Raw genomic sequence first — 18,489 nt, 5'->3', positions numbered from 1 at the left:
ACATCTTGTCACTTTATGCAATTAAGCCTATAACTTGTTAAATTTGTGCAATTAGCTTAATTTGCATGTAAAGACAATGTAATAGCAGGTAATTTATTTTTATATATGTACTAGTTATCACACGCGCGTTGCGCGATTAAACCAATGTCCAATGCGTATTTTTAAATTAGTGTTCTTTAATTGATTAAAGTAGTCATATAATAATCAGAGAAAAAAAAATGCTAAATTAATAAAAATCAAAGAAATAGTCTCGATGCTTATATATTTTATTAATAAAACATAACAAAATTGTAAAAAGCTAAATTGCAACTAAAATAAGTAGAAACAAATAAACCACGTACATGGGAGCAAATAGTGACTTGTTTGGACACCGGTCTGACCTTTTAAATTCATGTGTAATTGTATTTGTGATCAAGTACTTTATAGTTTGTTCGGACAGGTTTGACAATAACATTTGAGATGATGTATCATTTGTTGGTTTGTAGAGTGATATCATACATTTCAAGTGATTATCAAATACTATTGATTGAACCCGAGTTCCTTGCATTTAGATATAACATTTACAATGATGTTGGTGGTGAATGAGAGCATCTTCATAATAATAATAATACTAATAATGATAATAATAATAATAATAATAATAAAAGGAGACAAATTTTACTATTTACTTACTGTTTCATCCTCAAGTACGATGAGCATATACTTTTTCTCAGACGTTCCAATAGCGTTTTTTGGTTCGTTTTTCTCAATGATATGAACTGTACAACTTCAGCCCACAGTTTGTGTGTCAATATCAATTAACTTTATTGCATTTGTCATTACTAATATCATTGTGTCATGGAAAATATGTTCATAAAAGATGTTATGAAATAATATAATGGGAATCGCAACATAAATTCAAAAACGTAACCATAGATTAGGGAGTTAGGAGTAACTAAAATGTGTAGATTATAGAGGAATATAATAAGAACCACAACATTACATACAATGATACAAGTATAGATGAACAAATTATACAATAAGTATATTTACATAACGATATTGAAGTTATACTAATTAATGAGTATACCATCATTGATTTTTTTTTTATTTTAAAAAAACTGTAATTATTATGAGTACAAATACAAATAATAAAATTAGCATGATAATATTTTGACAATCACACCTATAGAATGTCAAGTAGATGGTGTGTTGCAGAATATGTTAGGTTTAGTTTTGGGTGAATACCAATGAAAAAGGGGAGGGGATTTATATACTGTTGTTTTGGGTAGAATAATGGTTTAGTTAGGAATCTATACAAAATTGTATTATAGAATCTTATTAAGACTTCAATATTCTAATTTTAAGTTATGAATCTATACAGAATTGTATTATAGAATATTGTCAATTTGTTTGAAAACTGCAATAAAGAAACAAATTGCCTAAAGAATTTAATGTTAACTTCCGTTATATTTAACAGAAAAATTTGGTAAAATTATAAAAGATTAGGATATATTAGGAATTTAATTGGAGGTTGCACAATAAGAAGAACACAAAGTACAATATGTTATAGCAGACTATTACACCGACATTTTTCTAGTTCCAGTTAAGGGTCTAGCATTATTGGCTCTTATTATAAGTGTAGATGTTTAGTTTGAGTTATTGGTTTGACGGCTTAGCTTATGAGTTTGATGTTTAGTTTGAGTTATTTGTTTGATGGTTATTAGTTTATTTTGAATGTAAAATTGTTGCACAGGTTATAAAAGTTGATGTGAAGTATAAATTGTAAAAACTGCACAGGTTTTGGTTGAAAATTGTAAAATAAATGTAATAATAAAAAAAAACAATAATAATACAACGTCAGCTCTTGCTAAGAACCGACATCCTATATATATATTTTTTTTTAAAACACCTACGACGTCGGTTCTTGCCAAAAAACCGACATCGTATCATTATTATTATTTTTTTTAATAAAAATCTACGACGTCGGTTCTTCGCTAAGAACCAACGTCGTAGGTTTTTTTTTAAAATAAAAAATAAAAAATTATACGACGGTTATTTATAAGAACCGACGTCGTATCATATATATGACATCAGTTCAATACCCGACGTTGTTTTTTTAACATACTACGTCTAGAAGAACAACGTCGAAAGAAAACCGACGTTAAAAGTCTCAAAAAACTGACATTAAAAGCCTTATAGTAGTGGGGATTTCAGTATGGCCATGAGAGCAATGTGTAAAGCCCATGCACCTTTGTTTTACATTTCAGAGGGTTGTTACATCATTCTAGACTTTTCTTGGGCTTTTACATAACTTCTCATAGTATAGAATTTTCTAGAAGCATGTATATAATAATAGTAGTAATAGAGATGTATGGAATATTCTAAAACCTTGTAACCTTAGAATTGTGTAGATATTTAGGGAGGGTTCTAGAGAATAATTTATAGCCGTAGTATTTAGTAGATCTCTACCATCCATTAAGAAAGTGAAATGATATAAATACCCTTATGAGACTCATTTGTAAACAACCACCACATCTAATTAGATAATGGTTTGTATTCTTTTATTATTCTTTTTTGAAGGAGTATTCTTTTATTTATTTTTACACTTTTTAAAAAGATAAAGGCTTAAACAATATTTGTTATTGCGATCAGCTGATCTAGTGATCTACCATAGTACTAAAATATTGCCCTCACTTAGTTATTTATGAATGAATTCTTTTTCGAATTGAATTAGAAAATTCTTTAAGATTAGGAAATTCTATTCATTTTCCACTTAGGGCTATCCAACCCCCCATGAAAATTACCGCCGTGGTGAATGTTTATTCGTGGAATACACCTCTGATTTTACCATGGAAGAATAAATCATCCTTGCTTTCCATCAAGAAAGCTATATTGACAACAATTTCCAGTACCCACAAAGATTGTGTAGTTGCCATTATATGTAGGAATGGAGACAAGGAGTGGAGTGCAATTCAGGATGGGGATTCTAACCCATACTATGATATATGATGATTTACTGTACTATTTGCATTGGGGAAAAATGCATCAGTTCAAGTATGGATTTGATGTTTTTCTGGTTCTTCTACCCTCCTCAAGAAAAAGGGCACAACTATTCAGCCTTCCTATCCAACAAAGTTTATGGAAACCATGAAAAACACTATCCTGAAATGCTTTATGCCACAAAGTTCTACTTAGTCCCCTGCGCCAAATCTGGACAGATCTTCTTGAGGTATGTTGGGGAGTTTGTGACCGTGATCATAAAGTTGTTTATGAAGAAGCTATGTGCGAAGAAGATGATGTGTCTGTCGTTATAAAACAATCAACTTTCACGTTTATTGCCGGGATACAACCACCTTAACTTGGGAGGCAGTGAAATCATTGAATAATCTTGGGTTGTTTCTGAGAGGAAACCATTCAGTTTCCATGTTTACTTCACAGACGATTATTGGGATCGAATGGACGAGGATTACTTGTATGGAGCCCATGACATGGGAGTTTTCAGCCCGAAAGATGAAAGAGTACATCAGTTTTTGAATATCCATTTGCAGAAAATTACACCACCTCCCTTTTGGCTTGTTCCTGAGTTACATGTACTGATCCAAAATTCTATTTTTGGATCAGGGTAGGGAGATTCTTGAATTTATATATCATCTTCAGTCATTGTTTATATTATGATGTAATGTTGACGCAGAAATTTAATTATATATTTGATCTTTGCATGTGGACATGCAATATAAGAAATTTATGTCAACGTGTTACCTAATTAGCTATTCTGATCTTTCTCTTGTTAAGTCAGTCTCGCTTAACCCTGGAGAGTAATGCTAATTTAATAATGGAATGACTAAGTAAGTAGTAAGGCAAGAACCTCACAAGAAAATTTTAAGAAAGAACACGTTGAAACTTGGATGTTTGAATTACTTGGATACTTAACTTGGATTCTAATTTAAATTATAGGCCTATTCAAAGACAACATAATGCATGTTCAAACCTTTCATGATTGACAAACACCTGTGAAAACCATTCACATTACGCATAACAGTTAGCTTAACAGCTCTTCAGATTTCAGCTTTGAGCTTATAGCTTTTCAGTTTTTAGCCACTTTTAAACTTTCAGCTACCTTTTCAGCTAAGTTTGCCAAACATAGCCTAATAAAGTGTTGACAAAATTAAATTTTATTCACTTTATACAATAAATTGGACCAAAAATATATTAACAAAAAATAAACTTATAATTTTATAATTGCTATTTATATTTGATTTTATCCGTTACATTTTAACTTTTAACAGCTTAAATTCCACGGCTCTCGAGAAGGGTACATTTGATTTGGACCGATGCTAGTGGGCTGCGGACATTGGCGGGACCAAAACTCAAAAATAGCGCCTCTGAATTTCCTGAAAACCCTAAAAATCTGACATAGATGCTCCATGGTTTTTCACTTTTGTTGTTTCCATAAAAATTCAAACTAAATAGAAAAAGTGAAGCCCCACTCCTTCCGCCAGTCCCCGCCGTTTGTCTGAACCCAACGGCCGGAAAAGGCAAAGGACAGCCTCACTCGTTGGCGGCGGCGGCGGAGGAGGAGGAGGAAGAGAAAGCAAAGCAAATATCTAGAGAGTTGTTCCTTTATTCATTTCTTAATTATTGTTATTCTTCGGTTTCCTTTTTTTCCGGCCGATCGCGAGAATCCGAACTGGATAATCCAAAAATATCATATGGCGCGTCTTTTTCTTTCTCTGATTCTCACTATGTTGCCTTCATTTGTTTAAAGGTATGGAGAGAAATGAAGCCGTGTCTCTGAAATGCGCGCTCGGTGATTCATACTTATTTATTTTTTGTTGATTCAGAGTTTCTGAAGCTTTCAACTGAATCTGCGAGTGAGTCATGGCTGTTCAATCGGAATCGCAGAAGAAGAACCTGGTCAGCTTTCTGCCTCTGGTCGGAGAGGCTTACAGTTCAGTTGGGATTGAGGCGCCAAAGGATATTTCTCAGCACCGTCTTCTTCAATTCAACAATGGCAAGAACAAAGAGCATCTTCTTGTGTTCCCTGACGTTGGTCGAGCCTTTCAGGTTCATTTCCACCGAATCTTCTCTATTTTCAGATGATCTTACATTTTCAAACATTCATCCGTTATAACCTATAGTTTGGAAAACAAAAATTGAAGTTTCTGGTCCAGTCTTCGTTTCCAGATTGCATTTTTTTTAATCTTCCAGGATTAGTTTAGGGCTCTATTCACAGTCTCATCTTTTAACAGAATTGTTTGTGTGATTATTATTTAGGCGCCAAATTGCACCAAAAATGGCATTTCTTTGTAAAATCTTTACTTTACTGAGTGCATTCATTTGCTTCAGGATTTCATTAATAGCAGAGAGGTTCGTGAGTTTCTCAGTGGTGCTTTGGCAGGGGCTATGACTAAAGCTGTTCTTGCTCCTCTTGAAACCATCAGGTTTGCTCAGCTTTCATCTTCTCTTGTTACTTTTCAAACCCTCTAGTATCTTAAACATCTTGGGTGCTAGATTCTAAACAATCTTATATTCAGTTCACTCTTCCCCATTTCATTTTGTTTGATCATAAATTATTTGAAGATTTGGTAAATAAGCAATGTAGCTTTTAAATGGTATTCAAATTCGAGACATTTACATAAAAAGTTTAGGGAAATACGTGTATTATAATGTTTTTGTAAATTTCTTGGATGAAACATTTCTTACATGCGGAAACGCTGATTGTTAAGAGTTTTTGTGCATCACTTGTTTATATTCTAAGAGTCAAAGTGATCCATTGTATGAAAGCACTTTCCTCATGTGGAAAATTAAATTTGCAGGACAAGGATGGTGGTTGGGATTGGATCCAAAAGCATTGGTCAGAGTTTCATCCAAGTCGTTGAGCAGCAGGGTTGGCAAGGACTATGGGCTGGTAACATGGTTAACATGGTGCGCATAATTCCTACTCAGGCAATTGAGCTTGGAACATTTGAGTGGGTTAAGCGAGCAATGACTTCATCACAAGAGAAATGGAAAGAGACTGGTGGGCCAAAGCTTGAAATTGGTGATATTAGCATCAACTTTTCTCTCAACTGGCTCTCTCCAGTTGCTGTGGCTGGTGCAGCAGCTGGTGTTGTGAGCACACTTGCATGCCATCCACTTGAAGTTCTAAAGGTATTTTTGCTAAGCAACTAATGTTTTGCAGAGAAAAGTGTATATATTAAGCATCGGTCTAATTAATTGTGCACTTCACAGGATCGCTTGACGATAAGTCCTGAAATATACCCCAATCTAAGCATTGCAGTAAACAAAATCTACAAGGATGGAGGGGTTGGTGCATTGTATGCTGGCATTGCACCGACATTGGTTGGCATGCTCCCATACAGCACATGCTACTATTTCATGTACGAGACTGTGAAGAAATCATATTGTCAGGCGAAGAGTAAAGAATCTTTAAACCGTGCTGAGATGCTTATAATTGGAGCTCTTTCTGGTATGATACTTGAGTTCAATTCTGCTAATTCATGTTAAGTTCCATTTTGACAAGAACATATCTTTCCTCGAGCAGGCTTAACTGCCAGCACTATTAGTTACCCATTGGAGGTGGCGAGGAAGCGTTTAATGGTTGGCGCCTTGCAAGGCAAGTGCCCACCCCACATGGCAGCTGCACTATCAGAAATCGTCAGGGAGCAAGGAGTGAGGGGACTTTACCGAGGTTGGGGAGCAAGTTGTTTAAAAGTGATGCCTTCTTCAGGCATCACCTGGATGTTCTATGAAGCTTGGAAAGATATATTGCTCAGGGAACAACGTCGTGTGTGACCGACCATATCCCTGTTTGGAAACAGATTGGACTGAATACATCAGTCATTATAGCGTGACTCAGAACTATAGACTCGCCCCCTTGCTAGAAGAAGCAAGTGTTCCAGAGCTGTTGTTCAATTCATTATGAACATTTTGACTTAGGTGCCATTTTATTTAGCACTAGTGTAACTTTTGTTTCTTCTCTTGTTGAACTCCAAAAAAATATTTAAAAAAAGGCATTTCTTTGGTTTTTTGCAATTTGCATTATCAATTCAGTAAGACTTTCTGGCACATAGGATTTATACAAGGAACTATTCTGCATTGAAACCAGGGGTATGATTGTACCTCCAAATAAAATGTAGCTATAATCCTCAAATAATACAGAACCTAATCAGTCCAAAACAAAATTAACTATAGATTTTGTAAACTCTTCACAATGTGCAATTTGCATTATCAGTTCAGTAAGACTTTCTGGCACATAGGACTTATACAAGGAACTATTCTGCATTGAAACCAGGGGTATGATTGGACCTCCAAATAAAATGTAGCTATAATCCTCAAATAATACAGAACCTAAGCAGTCCAAAACAAAATTAACTATAGATTTTGTAAACTCCTCACAATGCTACACAGAGGGCTAATGTATGCTACGTACAGAGAAATGCATGAATAACACAACAATCAACAGAACAGAAGGGTATGAGACAAACTTGGATTACACGCTGTTAGCTAACTACTATGAATTATCCTGCACTGTTGAGCAGTCTCTTGTCTGATAAATGCGGGAGGCGCATGAACTGATCAATTGTGAGTTCTCTGCAAGCATGTAAAGACAAAACAAGCACAGACCTGCACCAAGAAAAGTGAAACAACAAAATACCTGAGTGAAACGAAACAAATATGTTGGACAAAGGCTACGTGGTTCATTGCCTGAATTTAATGACACAACATGTGTTTGCTTCTACAGACCCTATGAATAATGAATTCCCATTGAAGAACCAATGATAGATATCCATTGTTTCCACTTTTAAAAAATGTTGAAGGAATCAGCAGATGCGATAAACAGTTAATTATAAAATTGTTACAGAATGAAGGCAGAAATGAACCAATGCATTAGAAGCAATACTTGTTTAGGTATTACAACTACTAAGAAGAAGAAAGCATACATATCCTATAACCTGTCAAAGGAAATGCAAAGTGCCACAGCAGATATTATGACCAAAAGGAAAAACAATATATGTGATAACATACCAGCATAGGCAAGGGTAATTCCTGGGACCGCCCTCCCCAAAACAGATAGCATGTAAAGTGCAGCAACAACCTGGTAGAGAATAAAAAACTTGTCACTAGAAGCTCAATCTAGTTAGCAGTATAGATACTGAATCAAAGTTTTAATGAAAATAACACTACAGTTTGAATAATCTCGACTTATGCATCTTCTGTCATAAAATTAAGAAGAATAAGAAAATACTGCAGATTGATCATAGCACATTTAGTCACAAACACTAAAATCTAAGATTTGTATTACCTTTTTGTACTGCATAAATATTAGAGAAGGGACAGACACCTGTATGAATTAACACTTCACTATTGTATTTGTCAGACCGAAAGGAAAGGGCTAGCTAATGTTTTGCTTACTGAAAAGGTCCCCTTTCATTTCTCTCCAATTCATTAATGAACAACACAAATGCTATGATGGAACACCTTTTAAAGCAATGAATGATTATTGCAAGAATATGATGAAACAAAACAGTAATGATAGTTTGATACCATTGGATAGATTCATATAAATTAAGACATTGAATATGGTTTTAATTATGATCACAAAAACATTGAAGCCAATGATGGCAGGAGGAAGAGTAGGAACCGACCTTGAAGAATAACCTCTTATCATGGCCAGTAGCAGCAACGCGGAGAACGGACTCAGCAGCGCCAATGGTATTGGCCAAGCAGGCAAATGCGGTATTGGCCGTATCCTGACATATCTGCCATTCTAGCGGATCAACCGGTACACTGTGGTTTTATTAATTAACAAATTAATTAATCATCAAAGATTCAAAGTCCAGAAAATGATAGATTCCTGTACTACAATATGTTCTTCACACAATTCACATTGCAGAGACGGATCGACATATAAATCTAGAAAGTAGCATTGAATTAGACACATACGGGATGTTCATCTGCCGGAAAAGGAGGCCGAGGATGGCGAGGGAGCAGAGTAGGACGATAAATACGTCGGAGACGAGAGAGACAAAGCTTGATTTCTGATAGGCGCAATGGTAGTACACCAGACTCCCGCAAATCATCACTATAACCGGCTTCCCTATTCCTCCGCCGCCGCTGCAGCCTAATCTTACTCTCTTCCTCGCCTCCGCCGCCTCCGCACTGCTATTACTATTGCCGTTCCTTCCGTTGCCGCCAGCAGTAACCGCCGTCGCGCCGGTAGAATTGCCGTCACCGTTGTCTTCCATCGATGCCGGCGTCGTTCGTTGCCAAATCAACAATAGAAAGATCAACTCATCATCACTTTATACTTCGCAATCGGTTTGATCTTCACAACTCATCCTTACAAGTTAGAAGTTGGAATTGCAGGCTTTAGGAAATTTCTCTCCTTCATTTTCCTCATTTATTTAATATTATTTTATTTGTATATTTCAAAGGTCAGACCGTCAAGAATAGTATTCTGTTCTGGTTGCCTCACAGCTTTTCAAGTTTCAACAACGTATCACTATAATAATAAATTTAATTTACACACATTTTAATGGTTCCTCCTAAGTATGATTAACTTCTTTAAAAAGTGGTTAAAAGCATATTTTCTTTTTACAATAAAATAAAATTGCAGAATATAATAAAGTAAATTATATTTAATCTTTTTTGAATAGTACTGACTATGTTACAGTGTAGTATTAACCTACAAAAGCACAAAGAGTCAATACGAATACATGATCTCCTATTTGGGAGAGCCACCCCGTTCCATTAGATTACAAGTCATTGGCAAATTATTTTTTAATCTAGTCATTATTATCTTCTAACATTTATTTAGTTTGTAAATTTTTAAATTGCGAAAAGTCTACTCTTAATCTCGTGATTATTGAAGTATTGTTATATTTAGTCCTCAATTTATAATTTGATGATAACCAGTCACAAAAAATTAATTACATTTGATTTTTTGTTACACTTTTTGTGATAATTAGATAATTTTACAAGCTTAACACCTTTTCCTAGCGAAATGTGTCTATAAAAGACAATTTAATCAACATTTTCGTGAAAATGAATTTTTCTATGTTATGTTCTTTTAAGTAGAAAAAAACATTGTTAATATCGTAAAATTATCACATTGTCTCAACAATTAATATCAATTGAATGAAAATTGTAACAAGTGATAAAATGTAACAAAGCTAGCAATATCGTGAAACTAATTATGATTAATTTAAAGAATAAAAAATTAGCCAAAGACCTTGTGGTCAAGGGGCATAGTTGTGGTCCTCCCAAATGAGAGGTCATAGGTGTTAATTTTGATGTCAAATCGAAAGATATGTTATGTCTCAACTAAATGTCTAAGTTAATAATTGAATTGTATATTTAAATATATGATGAGTATGTAAATTATTTACCTTTTATAGGGACATAAAGAAAAATATGTAATTTTTTTTTAGTATTTTTTTTTGGTTTGAAAGTTACAATAAAACATCAATTGGGAGCAAAAAATAGAACAAGACGTGATTGTTAATAAATCTAGGCTATTGACATTCATTTTGCATGGCTCTAATACCAAACCATAGTTTTTTTTTCGGGTGCGGGTGCCACGAAGATTCGAACCCATGACCGTTAGCATGACTCTGATACCAAATTAAAGCATGCGCTCCATCTCAACTAAAAGCCTAAGCTGATAGTTGGATTGCACATACTATATTTATGCTCACACGCCCCCTCAACGTTTGAGTGACCTTTTGCATGGCTCTGATATCAAATTGAATCATGTGCTCCATCCAACTAAAAGCCTAAGCTGATAGTTGGACTGCACATTTATGTTTATATTATATTTATGCTCACAAACACCACACTAATCTAGTACAAACCAAAAATGAAGAAGACATGCATGTAATATAATATTGCTTGGCTATTGTTCCTTTAGAAAATTACACAAAAATTCTACTTAAATGTGTAAAATGTAGAGGAAATAAAACATGCAGCTAATACAACCATATTGTTGTGTTAGCGTAGTTTTACCTATATGACAGTCTCTTCATTATTTCTATGTATGTATGCACAAACACAACAAGTTCTCCAATGGGAAACTAGTAATTGAGAACCCAAACTACTTCTGCAGATCAATAAAGGCATTCCTTTCAACATAGCTTCTTGAAAGGCTTCAAGAATCCCATAATATAAGGCTCACAGGTTTGTTTCAGCTTCTGTTTCTGCATCATAGATAGTTCAAAAACTTAACCATTGACTGATTAGAATACATGCGAAACGTGATTATAAAACCAAATTGCAGAATAAAATTTACACCTTATTTATTTATTTATGGGAAAATACTATATTTAGTCCCTGAGTTAGTCCTTTCGTTATTGCTCTATTCCAGAAGTGACAATCTTGGCTCTTTTCGTTAATATTCAACTGCGTTTGACAAAAGATCAATAAAAAAGCTTAAATGGTAGTAGTAAACATGAAAATTAACCAGCTTGGCGTGACTGGCCGTGCACTCTTGTCCCTTAAGAGAGGTTGGGAGTTCGAACCCCCTCTTGTATGAAAAAACCAACTATATGATACGGGCTTAAAGGTGCCTCTTACAGTTAGGGCCTGCTCAGGACAGCTCCACAGTGGAAAACAAAGGTACAAGTCCTAATAGGATCTCAAAGTTGTCAAATAAACTAACTAGAGAAACATCTATCTAATATAATGAGGAGAAGAGGAATACCCCTACCATTTATTTTTATTATTATTATTTTTTATAATCGATTTTCTGTCCAAATGTAGCAAAATATTAATGAAAAAGGACCATAACTACAGAGATAGAGTTTATACCTAGAGGTCCTAGAGTATAACTCAGGGACCAAATATGTCAATTTTTCTTTATTTATTTACTTATTGTGTGGAAAAAGGAAAATAAAGAACCAGATAGGAGTTAACGAACCTTTCCCAGAAAGCTGTTCAAATCTAGCCACTATGTGTTTACCATAGGTGTATTTCCTCAGAGATTGAAGATGAACCTTGATACGATTCAGCAATGTTGCTCGTTGTTTATCGTTGCTGATTTCGAGAATCTTCTGAACCACGTAGTTTGCAAACTGATCCTTCATCATCGTCTAAACAAGGAGAGCCGCCAGACAATGTAACACTCGTCAAAGGCACCTCGATCGAGATGTAATCACAATTCATGCACTCAAGGGAGAACAATGAAGGAAAGAGCTAAAAAGTGTACTTACCAGCAAACCGTCGTTTCCCTCAGATTGAGCAAGAATCTCCTCGATCAAGAGCTCGCGTTCAGCAGAATCGCCATGTTCCAAACACTTCTCGACAACGTTGGAAGCATATTTATGCTGACTCAACTGTACAACTTTCCCGGCCAGCTTGTCAATAATCTGAAGCCTTTCACGTGGTCGTGCCCTTTGCAAAACATGCTGCAAGTGTACGTTCAATTCAAATACTGCAACAACTGGGGAAAAGATGAAATCCGCCCACGTTGAACACTCAAACCCTCTTCAAAATCTCTCCATCTAGTTATTCGAGATGGCAAATACTTACCATAGTTTGCTTTTCCTGAACAACTCCTAAACCTTATCTGAAAGTTATTCTTAGATTTCTAAAATAATATCCGATAATTTTCTCTACAAATTTTTTAAGAGTTGATGACCTTAATTTTTAAGTCTCAATAGGTTATCAACACATGCTGCTACATTGAAGCTCAAAAAACAAAGTCGAAACTACAATACCATTATACAAATCTGAGAACCGAGAAGCACAAGTTAAATGATCCACAAGACAGATAAAATTTAGTGAGCTGAAAAAACTTATTGTTAGATGCGATCTTAAAATAAACACACCTGGGTGACATAGTTTCCATACTGATCCTGAGCAAGATCATACGCTGATTCCAAGATTTCATCCACTATACATTGACTTTGCGAGTCATTTGAACAATGCTCTAAAACTCTCTGTGAAGTAAATACAAATGAGATTAGTCAATAGCATGCAAAATAGGATTCGTGACTGGTGCTTGTATTTGAAAAGCTGCAGAAGACTACCTGGATCACACGACAACCATAGGGATGGGTAGACAGCATAGCAACTTGGCCTTGGAAAGAAGATAAAATAAAACCAATTTTTTCTGTTGGAACACATTCGATGCATTTTTGTATTACATGATTTCCATTCTGGTCCCATACACATTTCATTACATGCCCGTCGAGTTCATGCATAAGTTCTGTTTTCTGGTCAAGATCAATAACTTCAAGGGCCTACAGCGAACATTGTAGTAGTATCATAAGTGGAATGCAATTTCTACAGCAGTAAGCAGACAAGAATATGCATGAATTTATCAAATGAGAAGTAAACTTTTTGGTGTCAATCAATCAAGAGAAAGGACATACTCTGAGTCATTGGCAAGAAAATTCTATATATCACAAAATACACATAGAACAGTTGATATGAAGTGTCAGATACATATGTGTGGGAATCACAGACCAATTGGGGAAAACTGTACAAGTAATACCTTTTGGATAACACGGCAACCATACATTTGCAAACTTAAAGGTAATATCTGCCCAGATAATTGACTAGCCAGCTCCTTCCTTTGCTCATGAGTCCCATATTCAAAGAACTGAAACATTATGCACAATTGCATGTGTCAAACAGGTGTATGTGCTAATAAAAAGACTTGGAATATTGCACTCAACAATTAAATACACACCTTCTGAATAACGTAGTTCCCAAAAACATCAGTGATCAGCTTTGAAGCAAGTGGAAGAACTTCTCTGAAAACAGATACCTTATCTTCAATACTACAGTTTTCCAACTTCTGCTGTATGAATCGGCTCCCATGCTGATCAACACTGAGGATGAATAAGCATTAAAGATAATCTGGATGGCTTTAAATGGTATAAAATAATCAGAGTTCAAAGGCAAATATTTGTAGCATAGATAATTACCTAAACTCGGCAATTCGACCCGCAATATCAGAGAGACCAATTTTCCTACTGTTGCTTGCTTTTAGATCTTCAAGAAAATACTTTTTAGGATCATTGACTCCATTAGATCCTCTTTGTCCTTGCCATCCAGAGTAAACACCAAGGTTTCTACCAGAACCTTGAGAGAATCTTGTTTCATTCCTCCATCCAAAAGGACTTGCCCCTCCAACTGGGGATCCTGGCAAAATGGGACTGCCCAGAGGGGGTACTGGAAACTGTGGCACAACCCCAGGACTAGTGGGACTTCCATAGTAACTATTTTTTGGTGCTTCCCTTTTCCTTGGAGTTGGTACAGAAAAATTTGCACTAGGAGTAGGCTGAAAATTCTGATCACCAAAGCGATAAGAAAGAGTGGGGTCTTTCTGTAAAGTGTAAGAATTGACTTGGCTTCCTACCACACTTGTTGATGGAAAATTAACATATTGCCCAGAAAGATGGAATGCATCTTCAACAGAATGCTGGAAGTACGGGATTTGGAAAGGATCAATGAAAGGATGCAACATTAATCCCTGGTGACCATAAAACTTGTTTATTTGCTGGAAATCCCCTACGTGTGGAATGCTTTCCTTAGTCGAAAGACCAGTAGATTGATCACTAATGATTTGCGCAGCAGTGGCATCAACATGCACAGGCAGACCACTATGAGATGGATATCCAGTGGCATAGGCTGGAAGAAATTCAGAACCAGCGGCATAACCCCCCATGTTGTATTGAGGAGGATATACGCCAAATGAGTTCACACTAGAATAAAATTGGTTTCCTGAAGCCATATAGGCTGCAGCTGTTGCATATAAAGGAGGTACCAGTCCAGAAGTTTGTTGTACTACTGGTACCTCAACCGAGGAGAACCTAGGATGACCATGACCAGGTATTTGAACTTGTGGGCCAGTAGCATGGTAAGCTGTGTTCTGCCACGAATAATAATGCTGTGACTCTGGTACATTTTTTTCATTGGAACTTTCACTGTCCTTAATTTTCTCTCTCTCCACCATTGCGTGTTTCTTGTAAACATCTGCTACTGTGCTTCCTTCTGTAAGTTCACCTCCCAAGCATGGGCTACTACTTGCTTCTTCATTGTTAAGTTGGGTATACGGTGTCCCTAACACATCTACATAAAACATCTCTTCAAAAGGGACAGGTGAAGCATCATTAGACGAAGATGCACCATGCCCGACTGAGCCTTCAGTGCAAACATCTGAACCTGTCTCGGGCGACTCAGAAATACCAATAGAAAGATTGTTTTCAATATCACATACAGTTGGTTTGTCCACTGCAACAAGGTTTGAAGAAGGAGATTGGCTAAAGACCGGTGATGGAGTGCGTGGGAAACCTCCCTGTGAATTAACTCAATGAACAGAAAGCACCAGTCAACATGGAGAAACATCTTAAGATACTATAGACTGAGTAACAAACACAACAATACATGAGTAAAGGAAATCATGGAATGCACCAAAGGGGGGTAAAAAAACTCCAGCAAAACGAAAATAAAAGACAGGTGGGGTGGATGGGGGCTTCCCTCTACTTAAGAAAATGTAATTTAAAAAAAAAAAAAATTATATGCTCAGCTGGGAAAAGAGGAAAGAGAGAACAAAAATAAAATTTACTAATTTAGTAAACTTCTCATCCAAAGTTATTAAAACACAGGTTCTCCAAATGTCTTGCAGCACTTTACATTTGTATACTAATTTCAATCAAAATAAATATTCTCTAGTTAGGATGAGAATAAAAGAATAATAATTTTAGACAGCCTTGATCTACTCCACTTTTAAAGTCTGTTCATGTGTGAAGAATTGGAGGATTATTCATAACAGTAGAGTTTATGTAGATGAAGTTCAAGAGAACTAACTAATAAGGAATATATCAAACAATAGCTAGGTGAAGTTATTAGAAGATAAAATGTAATTCACTCAGTAATTACTAGCATGGAAAGGAGCTTAAAACAAAATATAAAGGCTCAAAAAATATAACCACATTCAATACCTGAGTTATATCATCCAAGCTTTTGTCTTGACCTGCCAAATTACCTAGTTTATGTACAGGCAGTTCTGCAGTACTATTTTGTGCCCAATTATCTGCAGCATTCGAAGGTGAATTATCATCTTCTGGCTCTTCAGTATGAGTTGAAAGAGAGCTTCTATGCAAGTGCAATGATCCATCACCACCGTCATCAGAAGAACTGAATTTGTAGTTATCAAGATGTCTGTTCTCCCTTGAGTTTATAGGAGGATGAAACCTAGGATTCAGGTTGGCATTTGAGCAATGGTATGCAAAAGAGGATGGGTCAGCATGAATTTGTTCAAGGGATTGGCAGTTTAGCAGAGTACTGTCAAAGCTCGCAGAGCCTACATTCCGACCTCCCCTTTTCTGACATATCAGGTTCTGAAAGGCCAGAAACGAGCCTTCCATACTTGGAGGTGCACTTCCACAGCGATTTGGAACCTTGCCTCCGTTATCACCTTGAATTGTATGCCCTTCTAAAAGCAACCCCAACTTATCGACTGCCATGTCATTTATTGAGTTTACATGTGGCAGAGCATCCTTGGAAGAAAACCATTCCCCAGGTCTACCACTTTCCAGTATCCTCATAGGAATTTCAGTTGTCATGTTGGTTGAAGAATAGAATTCTGCCCTCTCCTCTGTCAATTATGAGCTTTTACCCAAGGCCCTAATTCATCAATATCAGGTCACCCGTGGGGCAATGAAGAAAGATTGAACTGAATAAGACTTATGTAATCTCAAAAGGCAACATATTCAAATAAAGTGGAGTACTTGTAAAAGGAACTGTAAAAACAACAAGAAAGAAGACAAACCTCCTGGATCATTACAGAAAAAACCTGCACATTAAGAGTACTTTACCCCGCAAACCGTGTAGATAACATGATATTAAGTTACAAAGTTCTAATAGATCAATGTGCTACCCTTTCACCACTTCAGTTAAACCAAGCACAAGAAGACAGGGAAACAGCTGAATGATAAATTTTGACTACCAGATACAGACAACAGACACCCTACATGAAAAATCCCCACTCACAAATAATCCAAAGATAGAAAAAACCTCATCAATCCTCTCTCAAAGTCCAATAGAGTCCATATTCACATTTCACCCATAATAACATAAAATTATCAGATAGCTAGAAAACAAATGAGAAATTTTAGAGCTTATTACTATCATGAACTTACACCAAATACACTATGACTCTATGAGTCTACAACACAAAAACGTTGAGATTTTCATCTCACCTTTCCCCGTTCAAAAATAAAATAAAATAAAGCTAGTCAAACAAGAAACCAGACCCTGAATCAAAACCACCCAAACACTTCCCAGAAAAAGGAAAAACGAGAAGGGTGACAAGCAAAACAAAATGAAATTTTCATAGCTTCCATACATCCACCCCACTGTGGACTTGAAACTTGAAACTTGAAAGCAATCCACTGAAATAAACAGTGAGTTCAAGCCAATAATCCATTGATGCATATCATTGATTGAGAGTTTAAAAAGCAAGCACCTTGAACAGAAAGATGAAACCAATAAAACAGTCAAACGAACCCTAAGACTAAAGCGTGGCCTCAGTATCACCCTTTTTTGCAACAGGGAAGAAAACAGAGCAGTTGAAGAAATGATCGATTGGATAATGTCTCACCTCAGAGGCTGGTGCTCAGGCAGAAGCTCCCGACGCTGACAATGATGATGGTGAAGTAATCATGGAGTAATGATCAGGTCAATCCATCGGAATTTCTGCAGAGCAGGGCAGAGAAAGAGCATGAAAGAAATGCAGAGAGAGAGAAAGAGAGAGAGAGTTTTCTTGTCTGCTTGAAGAGAGAGAAAGAGAGTAGAAATAACAAATGTCGCTTGCAAAAACCACCACGGTGTAGACAGGGTTTCCTAGTTTATGCTTTCTTTATTCAAAAAATTGAATAATATTTATGGAATAATTTGGTTCATGATATCTCACATCATCTAAGAAATGTGAATATGATAATTTTAGATAACCTTGATGATTCAAGGATATGATGTCAGATCGTGGGGAACGTAAAATTGTTAATTTTTTTTTAAATATTACTGATACTGTTATAATGTAATATCTGTTTATACTTACTTTACTCGGGTGAAAAGCATTAATATTAGTAAGGAAATTTATTAGTAATTCCATTAGTAATTAGTAATGGTCTCTCCTCCCAAACTTTACTCATGTGACCAGTTGAACTGTCCAGCAAGTTATTGTAACTAATTCTTTTTTATACATTTAGAGTTTATCAAGTTGTACTCTCATATGGAATGTTGTGGATTCGAGCCTAGTGGAGTCAATAAGTTGATTTTTTGTGCTTCAGTAAGTTGAAAAAGTAATTAAACAGATACTGCATTGTAATAGAATCAGTAATACTAAAAAAAATCTTTTTTACATTTGGAATTTAGAGAAAGAAGACAGAACTAAAAATTGCATAAATTTTTACTAAAGTAGCTCCAACACCCTAAACATAAAGTTCAAATTTAATGCCTTATGAGGTAGTTTAACTTTCTTTTTCTTTTTCTCTTTTT

General features: G+C 35.7%; 3 protein-coding genes across 5 annotated transcripts; 1 reads left to right on the top strand and 2 right to left on the bottom strand.

Moving 5' to 3' along the window:
• The first annotated feature begins 4,331 nt into the window (after positions 1–4,331).
• On the top strand, positions 4,332–7,017 carry LOC116022642 (probable mitochondrial adenine nucleotide transporter BTL1). The gene is made up of 6 exons (XM_031263422.1): positions 4,332–4,747; positions 4,824–5,046; positions 5,329–5,423; positions 5,799–6,132; positions 6,214–6,451; positions 6,527–7,017. The coding sequence occupies exons 2-6, from the start codon at positions 4,861–4,863 to the stop codon at positions 6,775–6,777; spliced, it is 1,104 nt and encodes a 367-aa protein (XP_031119282.1). The 5' UTR covers positions 4,332–4,747; positions 4,824–4,860; the 3' UTR covers positions 6,778–7,017.
• Positions 7,018–7,153: 136 nt separating this feature from the next.
• On the bottom strand, positions 7,154–9,390 carry LOC116022643 (reticulon-like protein B22). Its single transcript, XM_031263423.1, has 4 exons — positions 8,929–9,390; positions 8,631–8,772; positions 8,011–8,080; positions 7,154–7,608 (listed from the first exon to the last, which is right to left on the bottom strand). Exons 1-4 carry the CDS (start codon positions 9,228–9,230, stop codon positions 7,496–7,498), a joined length of 627 nt encoding a protein of 208 aa, XP_031119283.1. The 5' UTR covers positions 9,231–9,390; the 3' UTR covers positions 7,154–7,495.
• Positions 9,391–10,844: 1,454 nt separating this feature from the next.
• Positions 10,845–17,821, bottom strand: LOC116022300 (pumilio homolog 5-like). 3 transcript variants are annotated; one of them, XM_031262939.1, is made up of 11 exons: positions 17,594–17,821; positions 16,763–16,786; positions 15,933–16,617; positions 13,914–15,286; positions 13,676–13,817; positions 13,478–13,585; positions 13,011–13,223; positions 12,810–12,920; positions 12,192–12,386; positions 11,900–12,071; positions 10,845–11,180 (listed from the first exon to the last, which is right to left on the bottom strand). In XM_031262939.1, the coding sequence occupies exons 3-11, from the start codon at positions 16,554–16,556 to the stop codon at positions 11,155–11,157; spliced, it is 2,964 nt and encodes a 987-aa protein (XP_031118799.1). In that variant the 5' UTR covers positions 16,557–16,617; positions 16,763–16,786; positions 17,594–17,821; the 3' UTR covers positions 10,845–11,154. The 3 variants fall into 3 exon arrangements, with proteins under 3 accessions (XP_031118799.1, XP_031118798.1, XP_031118801.1); XM_031262938.1 differs by lacking the exon at positions 16,763–16,786; XM_031262941.1 differs by lacking the exon at positions 16,763–16,786 and having other exon boundaries at positions 15,933–16,588.
• Between the last annotated feature and the right edge of the window lie 668 nt (positions 17,822–18,489).

This window comes from Ipomoea triloba, chromosome 6 (genome assembly GCF_003576645.1).
Source record: "Ipomoea triloba cultivar NCNSP0323 chromosome 6, ASM357664v1".
In the NCBI taxonomy this organism is placed as follows: Eukaryota; Viridiplantae; Streptophyta; class Magnoliopsida; order Solanales; family Convolvulaceae; genus Ipomoea; species Ipomoea triloba.
Note: the sequence above shows the minus strand (reverse complement) of the source record. Positions and strands in the feature narration are given on the sequence as shown.

Coding starts and splice junctions, on each gene's coding strand:
- LOC116022643 (XM_031263423.1), bottom strand. CDS start 9,230: ATGGAAGACAACGGTGACGGCAATTCTACCGGCGCGACGGCGGTTACT. Junction 8,081..8,630: donor ATAAGAGGTTATTCTTCAAG/GTCGGTTCCTAC, acceptor ATTCTCTACCAG/GTTGTTGCTGCACTTTACAT. Junction 7,609..8,010: donor AATTACCCTTGCCTATGCTG/GTATGTTATCAC, acceptor TTCTTGGTGCAG/GTCTGTGCTTGTTTTGTCTT.
- LOC116022300 (XM_031262939.1), bottom strand. CDS start 16,556: ATGACAACTGAAATTCCTATGAGGATACTGGAAAGTGGTAGACCTGGG. Junction 13,818..13,913: donor GGTCGAATTGCCGAGTTTAG/GTAATTATCTAT, acceptor ATTCATCCTCAG/TGTTGATCAGCATGGGAGCC. Junction 12,387..12,809: donor ATGGAAACTATGTCACCCAG/GTGTGTTTATTT, acceptor GTACACTTGCAG/CATGTTTTGCAAAGGGCACG.
- LOC116022642 (XM_031263422.1), top strand. CDS start 4,861: ATGGCTGTTCAATCGGAATCGCAGAAGAAGAACCTGGTCAGCTTTCTG. Junction 6,133..6,213: donor ATCCACTTGAAGTTCTAAAG/GTATTTTTGCTA, acceptor TGCACTTCACAG/GATCGCTTGACGATAAGTCC. Junction 6,452..6,526: donor TATAATTGGAGCTCTTTCTG/GTATGATACTTG, acceptor TTCCTCGAGCAG/GCTTAACTGCCAGCACTATT.